The 10,928-nt window shown below is 41.1% G+C and overlaps 1 protein-coding gene across 1 annotated transcript; it reads right to left on the bottom strand.

Annotated features, from left to right (window-relative positions):
* Positions 1,396-3,475, bottom strand: LOC18766134 (zinc finger CCCH domain-containing protein 2). The gene has a single exon (XM_007198905.2). The coding sequence runs from the start codon at positions 3,321-3,323 to the stop codon at positions 1,767-1,769; it is 1,557 nt and encodes a 518-aa protein (XP_007198967.2). The 5' UTR covers positions 3,324-3,475; the 3' UTR covers positions 1,396-1,766.

A 10,928-nucleotide genomic window follows, 5' to 3' on the forward strand; every position in this document is an offset into this window, starting at 1 on the left:
TTTCTTTTTTCTTTTTCTTTTCTTTTTCTTTCTCCTTTTGGGTGCAGATGAGAGAAAAGTTGTATATTCCGAACACAAGCTCATGGGGCATTTCCCTACCATCCTAGCTGTGTTTCAGATAAGTAGCCCTCCTAGGAAACAAATAGTATGCCATAATAGAGTGGTACATAATTCCCAGTACTTGTAATCTAGTAGTACTGTCATGTATCTTAAGATTCTCACGCTCTATGTGAGATTTCAGTACTGAATTTCATGCTCATATCATGGCCGTTGATGATCTTCGGGCTGTCGGAAAGAACAACCATGTTCGCAGACGAAAGGTAATAATGATAACAATACTCTTCAATCACTTTGTTTTGCCTCAACTTCAATTTAGCCATTGTGATTTTCTCAATTTGATCATTGTGTTTGAATTTGAGAAAAATAAAATGTCGTGACCAAAATTGAAATCGAGGCAAAACAGGAATGACTAAAGTTGACTTTTACCCTAAATTGGATTTTGAGAATGATAATTCCTTATTAATTTGATCTGGAACATTACAAGATCAGAAACTTTAGACTATATGAAATTTGAAAAAGTAGTATATGCTAATAACTTGTAGTCCTTTTTTCGATTTTAGAATGTAAACTACACATTCAGAATCATTAACGAGTGTTATACTGATTAAACTCTTGAAGTCAAAATAATTGACAAATGACAATGTGAACTTAAAATATATCTATACCTCATCCCTCCGATGTCATTTGAATTAGGACATGCCAATTGAGTGATTGGACTCATGGTGACAAATCGTTCATGTGAATGGGCTGCCGACACTTTCTCCTTGTGCCGTGTTTGGAGAACACAGGCGAATTCTTGTGTTCGAATCCCCTCCAGAATATCGCTTATGTAAGAAAGAACTGAAAAGTCAAAACAGAAGAAAATAAATGAATAAAGCCCAGCTCCTCTCTTTCTGTCTTCCTCATCCTACCCTCGAGCAAAGCCTTCGGATTGTCGAGAACTTGAGAGAGAAAAAGAGGCGGTGGTGGTCCGGCAATGATGCCGATGCCATTGACGGCTGGCTGTTTTGTGACTGCGAATTTGTTGTGGAGGGGTGGAGGAGATTATGTTTTCTTTCTAATTAAAGCCATTTTTAGGCAAAAAATAAAGTGCATCTTCAGGTACCAATAAAATTCCCCATATAGAGCACTTGAAACACAAACCGCCGAAAGATATGAAAACTTCAAATCAGGCCAGGCCAAAAAAGAACAAGTACTGCATGCTTGCCACGTTGCTAATGATGAATCGCCATGCCACCTATTCACACAAAATCTCACCCAAAAAAATAATAATAATAATCTCACCCATATATCTCAAGGCTAATTAGGTTGGACACGCAAATATTGTACGATATTTATGCAGAAAACAAAATTAACTCAGTGAAAAACAAAAAATAAAGAAACAAAAAAAATAAAATCTCTTAAAGAATCCCAAATCCATACATCACATTCCTGTTCTCTAACTTCCTCTCCAACTTACAAAACAAACATCACAAAACAAAACATAGTAATCAACAACAATGCTTAAAATTTTCAAACAATAACATCAAAAGCAATAATAATTTACACCCAATCCCGTACATATATGTACACATATATATACGGCTGGTGCAATATATATACACTTGCAGATGGATGGATTGATCGATCACCATCTTTTTATTCTGTGGCAGTGGCACATAATATAAATCATCAGAGCGCCATGTCTGTCGGATCAGAGTCTTCCTTTACATCAAGAGCTCATTAACCCATCCAAGATCAGGGTCTGAGGAGCCAGATCCAGACCCTCCTCCTCCATCGATGATCTCATCATTAATATTGTTGAGCTTGTAATAATTGTCATCAAAACCCAACAAACTGCTTTTTCTCGATGAGCTATTTTCATCCCCATCCGAAAAATTAATCCCACGTCCTCCAAACGGCCTGCTTGGGCTTGGAGTAGACGGCGAAAGAATAAACTGTTGTTGCTGATCGACATCATCAGTAGAATTGAATGAAACATCAACCCACCTCGGCGCATTTGGGTTAATAGGTGAAGAAGCAGCAGCTTCACTGAATTTCACGGCTTCCAAAGAGTTCACCAGCTCAGCTAGCACATCCTTGTAGCTCATCATTCCGCCCGTGCTTGCATGCATCTGATCCAACCCCAACCCCAACCCGCTACAGCGAGACATAACCGGTGAATTATGAAACCCGTTCACAGACGAGCAGTGGTTACCTGCGGGCGACAGAGGTGGCGACAAATGGGACATACCCAACAGAGTAGAAGTTGGAGAGGACGTCGTCACGGCAGAGTGACAGAAGAGACAGCAGTGCTGGTTCGAGCCCGGCGAGCCCACGGAGTTGCTCAGGTGGCCGTACTTCTTCTTGGGAGTGGGAGAGAGCGCGGCCGCCGTATGATCTGCCGAAGATTGAACTGGCAAAACCCGGAGCTGATGTGGCGTGTGTGCGAAAAAGCACACCTTTCTCTTGCACTGCTTCCCGTCTTTGCAAGCCTCGGTTCTGTACCTGGCCGGGTGGAGCCAACACTCGAACACTCCGTGCGCGAACTCGCAGCTGTCGCCGCGGCTGCACGACCCACGGCGGTAGTCCGCGCACACGGTGCCCGAATAGTGGTAGCGGCGAGGATCCCTGCGGCGGGCCTTCTCGCCTGGGTGGGCGAAGGGGCAGTCGGTCCAGTCGTGGCTGCGGCTGCGGGTGCAGCGGCGGACTTTGAACTCGAACATACGGAAGTGGTCGGAGGAGTAGGGGTCGGAAGAGTGAGCGTCGTCTTCATCGGAGTCGTCAGCTGCGGCGTTGTAGGGGAGGAACTTGCGGAGGAGGGCCTCGTCGGCGGTGGAGAAGCGGGGGGAGTACATATCAGGAGAGGAGGAGGGGAAGTCTTGGGTTTGGGTGCGGCGGGTGAGGAGCTTTCTGGGTGGGATGTCAATGGTGGTGTTGTGGAGAGACTTCTTGGATGAGAGGAGCTGGTGGGAAGGGTGGAACTTGTGCTGCTGCTCAGCGCACACACTAGTCATATAATTAGGTTGGGTGTGCAAATTATATTCCGGGAAATAGCAGATCAGAAAGAGAGAGATATTTGGGTGTGCAGAGTGATAATGAATGTGGTGGTGGTGGTGGTGTTGATGAAGAGGGGAACAAGGTGGGTTATATAGGTGTTTTGAGGTTGAGGGAGAGAATTTTAGTGAGAGAGAGAGAGAGAGATGATGATGACAAGGATGGAGAAAGGAGGGGCATGGGATGGGCAGAGAGATACGTGGCTGCATAGCATTTGGGATCAGCATGCAAAATGGGGTATGTGGCAGCTTCACAGTTCACTTGGCACGCAATACTTTGGCTATGTGTTTCCTCATTGGGACATCCTCCATCTTTTTTCTTCTTCTTTTTCTTTTTTATTTTGTTTTGTTCTGTTTTTTCAAGAGGACGTCATCATTTAATTTATATCTCAGAAGAAAAAAGAAAAAAAAAGAGAAAAAAAAAGAAAAAAAAAAGAGGGTTTTTGGATTTTGTTTGGGTAATGTTGGGATTGGAGGGCTACACCTTACGCCTACTAATAAAATACATGGTCATATATATCACCAATCTCTGTGTAGGGATTTTTCACTCTAACCTTTTTCTTAAATCTTTTGACCAAAACAAAAAACAAAAAAACCTTTTCTTAAATTTGTCATTTCCGTTTTGGGTTACCGACTTCCATGATCGACATAAAAAGGTTCTAAATTCCTTCTATAGGGTCGGACGTCCAATTGGGTCATTTCAAAAATACGTTTTTAGTTTGGGTCAATTAAGTTATTTACGCTAATACTCTCTCATATATATTTTTAACTTTTTTTCATAAAACTTCTTGTGGTTTTGTAAATTACACAAACATCCTTTAAGGATTCAAATTATTTTCAAAAAACTAATTTTCATTGATTGTTCATCCAAAACTTGATTTCATTTTAAAAAAAGGTTAATTACATTTTTTTGTCACTGAGGTTTGGCTTGAATTCAAATTTGATCATCATATTTGCAGTAGTTAACAAATTCATTCCAATGCCTCAATTCTGTCAGTTTGTTTAATTAAAAAATATTTAATATTTAGTTAAAAAACAAAAAACTTAAATATAATATTTAATATTTAAAAAAAAAAAACAACATCAATCATAGTCGCCTGTCCACTGCCGACGAGGCCCGACCCCCATCCCCACCCAACCACAATTGCAAGACCACCATCAGCCACCATTTTTCCACTGCATCGGCATCACCACCATCCCTCCCACCCCAAAATGAGTATTAGCCACAATCCTTTTTAAAGCTTTGACATTCTGACATAGAACATCAAAATAAAACTTTTACAGAAATTGAAAATCTCAACCAACATTCTAGTGGGATTGAACTTGCCCACCCATTGCCCAAAATCATCAAAATAAAAAACTGAAACAAGTCTCATACCAAACACATACTGTTCGAGTAAATATCCACACGGGAAATATTCGTGGGTTGATTTTTCACCCTTTCAGATTCCTTCTCTCTCCTCTTCTATGATCCCTACGAAAAAGATTATAGTAAATAGACCACAGTCGGGGAGTGTTGGCCAAAGGCCATCCGATGCATAAGTCAGTTAGATGATCTTGAGAAAAATACGAAAATAACAGAGAAGGTCAGAATTTTCTCTACAATACAAGAGAACAGGGTGGTCGGAGCCGTGTGTGAGGATGGGCGGAGCCATATGTGAGGGTGGCCAGAGCCGTGAGGGAGAGAGGAGAGAGTGGCGTGAGAGAGAGGAGTTTCTTGGGTCAAAATTGGATTACCCCATATGTGTGATGTAGCCGTGTATTTATAGTGCTCTTGGCTTCTAAGGTTTAAAGAATAATCCTACTTAATTATGATTATTCTTACCCAAAAATAGGAGATTGGAATTAATCAAGGAGATTTGTTGGAAATCTCATCCTTGATTTAGCCATATTCTCATCTTAAATCAATTACAATTTTCCTAATTAAATAGTATTTAATTAGGGTAACTAATTGACCTAGGGAATTTCCCTTTTCCACGTGTCACCTACTCATTGGTTTCCGAAATATATGCTCCAACAAATGTCCCCCAGCTTCTGCATGGGGCGTATGTGGTAGGGAAATACAAGTCTACTCTTTGGGCTTTCCAACCGCGTTTGGGCTTTTGACTTTTTCTTGGAGTTGGGCTCTCAATTGGAATAGGCTTGTGATTCCTTCTTGACATAGGATGCCTAACCATTATAAATATAAGGCTTATCTTCACTCCTCTTCAAATTGCAAACTTGTCTTCCTCTACTTTCTAGCTTGTGAGAAAGATCTTGGAGGAGTGTACTACTTGTCAAGGAGAGAAGTTGCCATGCACACCAAGGTTGGTCACACTTGGTTTTTGTATTTTTTTATTTATTCTTTGCGGCGAGGACTGGCTAACCTTGGTCGACTGGTTGTCGTCGTGATACGGTGGTTGCTAGCGGCACTGGGTGCTGTCATCACAGTTTTTTCTTTTCCTCAGTTTGGGCCAACTAGCCTACGCTTGTGTCTACTGATTGTTATCGCAGTGCGGCTCCCTTTTTTTTTTTTTTTTTTTGCTGTGCTAAAGCTTGGGCCGCATGGCTCCTTCTCTTTTTTCTTCAACTGCAAATTACGATTTTAACTTTCGAATTAATTTATGAATTTATCTTTATTTTGCACTTACTCAACCATCGTGTCATCTAACAAGAAAAGCCAATCTTCTGGTTCCCAAGTACCCATGTATTTGTGGGGTGGCTCCAAGGTGCATAAGAGGATATTCATGGCGAACTTGCATCGTATCACGATCGAGTCCCAGTTTCAGAAGTGGCGCACCACCTTTGCTTCTGCCATATCGGATAATGTGCATGTCAGGTTGGTAGAGCCTTCGACGGACAATATGGCTTGCACGGACTCTAATGATCTGGATGCAAGGATCATCACTTTCTGCCCATTCCACTTATCTTTGTCGAAGGTTCGTCAAGCTATAAACATTCCTACGAAGTTTCGCGAATGGCGTTGGCTGTTGAGCAACACCGAAGGAAAGTAGGTGGTCAGCCCCCGGCTGGAGACATTGAAAGGTGGAAGCTACACGGCCCTGACTTGGATGATCGGCCTGACGAATGGGAGAAGTCCTCGACCGAACTCTTTGGAAAAGGGAAGGCTACTCCCAAGCTTTCCAAAGATGATGTTGCGACCTCACGAGCAATGGATGTGTCTTCGTTAAGAAAGAAGTCGAGACTTCCTTCTGCTGTGATCAAATCTCCTTGGAAGGAGGTCTCGTCTGCTAAGAAAACCCAAGTGAGAACTGTTCCTTTATCATCTGCCAGGATCAAGCACACTGTGGGCGTTAATAGCAAGAAGGTGTGCAAGACCCGTGATCTGCCCTGCAAAGACGTCTGCCCTCGAAAGGGTTGCTCCTCTACCCTGGCAAACGCGCGCCATCTGTCAAATCACGAGCAGTCAAACATGGAGCTGATCCAATGTCGTTGACTCCGTTGGAGGCGAGGGTGGCTGTGGCTAAGAAGGTTAGGGAGTCGTCTCCTCAAACAGGTGTGCAAACTGAGAAGGTGACAAGCTTGGCTTTACTGGGGATGCATGCATGTCTGATTTGCTCAAGACGAACTTCTTGTCAAGCCCATCTGCTTGTGCCAAGTTGGCAGATCACATACATCAAGCTAGTGATATTGGCACGTTCTCGAGCCTTTCTTCGAAGAAACAAAAGGAAGCGGCGAAGGTTTTTGGAGTCAAATTGGTGAAGTTCGGAATTTCTAGAAATTTAATTTTGAATTTTTGGAGTTTATTTTAATTTATATTAAGTGTTGGAGAATTTTTCCGAAAATATTTTGAAGGATTTTGGAGAAGTAAAGGTTACAAAAAAATTGTAGAGGTTGAGACGAGTCCGTAGGAATTTTCAGGGAATTTTTCGGAGCTTGGAGCTATTTCTAGTTGATTTTAGAAGTTCTAGAAAATAAGAAAAATTGGAAAATAAAAATTAAATCAGGAGGGACACGTGGCGCAATTTGGAGCATCGAAGGTGCGCTGATCCGACGAACGAGTGATGTTAACAGGATGCTGATGTGTCGTGACGCGACTGGAGACAGATGCTGACATGGCACAATATTAATTACCCACGTAAAAACCCAACTTGAATTAAGATCCGCTCGTCACCAAAATGGGTTGTGCTGACCCCAGTTCTCTTTTAATCATGGAGCGATGTGAGTTAGTGATTGTATATGACATGTCATGTGCCACCGTGGTGCAGCCAATTCTTCATTGTTTTCTTCGATATTTGGCGCAATCTGGACCCTTCAATCAAATTTTTGGGTGAGATCCAACGGCCCTACCACCCATCTCCTATGATCTAAGCCTTCCATTTTCTCCAAATTTTGTATTTCTTTCCATCCTAGCGCTTCATTTGCCATTCTTGCCTATAAATACCCCATTTCAACCATTTTTTCTACCCCCTTGGCCGATGGCAAGTTTGAGAGCCTCTCTCTCTCCTAGTTTTGGTAAGTCTTCTTTTCTCTCTCTAGTTTCTATTTAATTTTATATATTTTAGTTTAAGTTGTTTTATTTAGTTTTAATTATAGTTTATTTTAGTTAATTTGTTATAATTATTTTTTTGTTCAATTAATTAAATTAAATTAGTTTAATTTTATGTTTTAGTCTAATTTATTGTTTTTGTTTAATTAATTATCTTAATTATTCCAAAAATAATTAATTGTTTAGTTAATTAATTTTGTAACTTCCTAATTATGTTTAACTAGTTTAATTTTGTAATTAATTATTATTTTAGACTTATTTAACGACTTTATTTCGTAATTAGACTTTATTTAATATTTATTTAATGTTGAATTATTATATTTAATTTCTGAAATTACTTAATATTTAGTAAATAGTTGTGTTTTATTATTTTAAATTAAGTTTGGGCTTTTGGAAAATAGTTTTAAATTTTCAAATTTTGTTTTAATTATTCAAAAATTATTTTGAACCTTCGAAAAATATTTTCAAGTACTGAACCAAACGCTAAAGCTTTGGACCACCTCTAAACCTGTTCCTAACCTAAAATGCGATTAGGGTTTTTGACATAACCCAACCTGGGGTTTTAACATAAGGTTTTCACGTTAAGTTTCTGACAACAACTTAGGATTCCGAACTAGGGTTGTACTTCGACCTAGGGGTTGTAAATTGTGTTCGGCCTAACCCTAGCACGTTAAGAGGTTATTTTCGTCTTGGTTTAACACGTTGGTTGTGGTACGATTAGAAGCTCGAGTTAGTTGAATGTGTACGTGATGTGGTGTGAACCTGATTTGGCAAGTAAAATGTAATGACCCAAACCTAAAATTCATATTTAATTAGTAATTTATTTTGCGGAAAGACAATTTTGCCCTTTGACTAAATTATGAACTCAAAGTTGACTTTTTGACCGAAAAAGAATTTGACAATTCCACATACACCGTTGCGTAGAGCACGATGACACGAGTTCATAGACACGAAGTGAGCTCGAATCGGAGTTTTAATGAAGAAAATACGATTAAAATATCACGATAGGCAAAATGGTAATTAGGAAAATCAGATTTTTTTTTATAACCTCAGTTTCTTCCTCTCTCTCTCTCTCTCTCTCTCTCTCTCTCTCTCTCTCTCTCTCTCTCTCTCTCTCTCTCTCTCCCTCCCATCGACATTCCTCTCCCGTCACCTTTCCAAGCACCATAACTTCCGCCACCGACCACCTCTGCCCCTGCCGTCGGCGCCAACAGAACCAGCTCGGTTCCGTCTTCAAGCCCCGACCACCCTCCGCTGCTAGCCGTCGCTGTAGTCGCCGGAATCCGTCCAAAAACGAGTCTGTTTTGTCAAAACTTCAAACCGTTCGTTCTCCTTCAATTCTCCTCCAAATTTGTCGAGTAAGGTATGGATTTCTACCTATTTTCCATGCTCTAGCTGATGATTGGGTAGGTTTGCGTTGATTTTGACCGTAGCTAGCTCAGTTTGCAAATTGAAATTCGGCCGACTTTCGGCCTCCGTGTTCGGCCACTTCCGGTCAGTTTTTGGGGTAGGTCCAAGAACAAAAGTGGTTCCAAATATGGTGTTATACCTAGGATAGGAGTTTGGAGCCTTGATTTTGAGATTTTCCGGCGAGGCGTTATCGCTTTGGACACCCATCGCTGCCGGCGCGTGCGGCGGCGCGTGGGCGAGGGTGGTGCCATGACACTGTAATCTGATGCGATCCTTAGGTCGTCATGAGCGCATAGGAATTCGCAGATCTCAATTTGGATACCGTTTGAGCCTCGAACGGATTTTCCATATTGTGCGATTATCGGGTTCAATACTGTTGAGCCGTTGGATCGTAATCACTTTTAGATATGTTATTCGAGATAATTTTAGAAATGTGTAGGATTCGACGGATTGTGAATCGGAGTCCCGGATACTCCGAAATCGCGAACCCTAGGGCTAGGATTTAGAAATTATGCGATTACACGATCGTGATTAATCCGACCGTCCGATCGACATCAATACCCTCAGGACATGTGTCCTAGACATATTGGACCTTCTAGCGGCATCCGGATCATATTGTGAGGTCATGGACCCGTGGGGTTCCGGATTGACGTTTTGGACTTTAGAGCTTTTTGAGTCCCAAGATACCGCTAAACTATCTCACGTGGAAGGAAAGCTGTGATGGGCATAGGGATCACTTTAAATTGACGCACGTACTTTTAGGAGCCGGGGTTAGGGTTTTTAATTTAATACTATATTGTATTAATAGACTATTATGGTCATTGAATCAGGCACCCGGGCACCAGTTGACCCGCATGAGGGACCTTCAAGAGGTCTAGCGAGCTCAGACTATCAGTGAGTGGACTCTTTATTTTAATAAATGAATTTAAACAGTTCAGTTTCAGTTAGCAGCTGTTTATTCTGTTAAATATTTTATGTTGCATGCTGCCGAGTAAAATTTCCGTTAAAGAATATAAGAACAGATATTCTCGTTCATTATTAGATAAATGGCAGTAGAATTTTAAATGTTACAGAAAGTTATTTATTCATAAGATTTTCTTCAGAAACTTTATATTTTCTTAAACCACCTTGTACCCAGATATGACATGTTGCCTTCGGATTATATTTGTTGCCTTCGGTTTAGTCAGCATGCTTGACAATTGCCCCACGAGTTCCTTGGTACTCGAACTCGTGTGGAGCGAGTAATGCGGATAAAGGTGGATTACGGTCCCCTGAATCCTGCGAGTTGCGGCTCGGACTGACCTCGTGTCACTGAGACCTGCGAGTATGTGTCACCCATGGTGATGCAAGGAATTGACGGATATAAGGATTTGACGGAAATAAGGGTACACCTAAGTGATAGTTTTCAACTGTTTTCAAATGTATAGTTATATACATGCATTGATTTCAGAAATAAAGAAAATAAGCTAGTTTGTATAACTGTTTTTACAGTGGGGTTAGTATGTTCATATGGTATTTTCTAAACTTTGTTTTTGGGTCCACTCACCCTTATTGTTGTTTTGCACCCCCAGGCAGTAGACATGCACAGGAATCCACCACCGGGCCACTTCCCATCTTCCGCCCCTTTCTTTGATGTAGGATTTGTATTTTGTACAAAGATTCACTCTTTTGTAAATTCTTAGTAGTCGCTCTGATGTTTTGCCCTAGATTGAGCTTTGAACTCTTGGCATGTGTATATATATGTATGCTAGCAGTTGGTTGTATATATATACTTGTTTTGACAGGTGTAAATGTTTTGGTATTGAGCCAGTTACAAGGAAAACTCTGCCGGTTTTTCGGTAAAAGTCAACCTTGTTATTTTTATCATGTTTTGTATAGAATGGCAAATAGGTCATTTGTGCCCGACATTCGCCAGGTGTCAGACACGCACAGGG

This window comes from Prunus persica, chromosome G3 (genome assembly GCF_000346465.2).
Source record: "Prunus persica cultivar Lovell chromosome G3, Prunus_persica_NCBIv2, whole genome shotgun sequence".
NCBI lineage: Eukaryota > Viridiplantae > Streptophyta > Magnoliopsida > Rosales > Rosaceae > Prunus > Prunus persica.

What these genes read in the sequence shown, in the direction of transcription:
- LOC18766134 (XM_007198905.2), bottom strand. Translation starts at nt 3,323, where the DNA reads ATGCTGATCCCAAATGCTATGCAGCCACGTATCTCTCTGCCCATCCCA.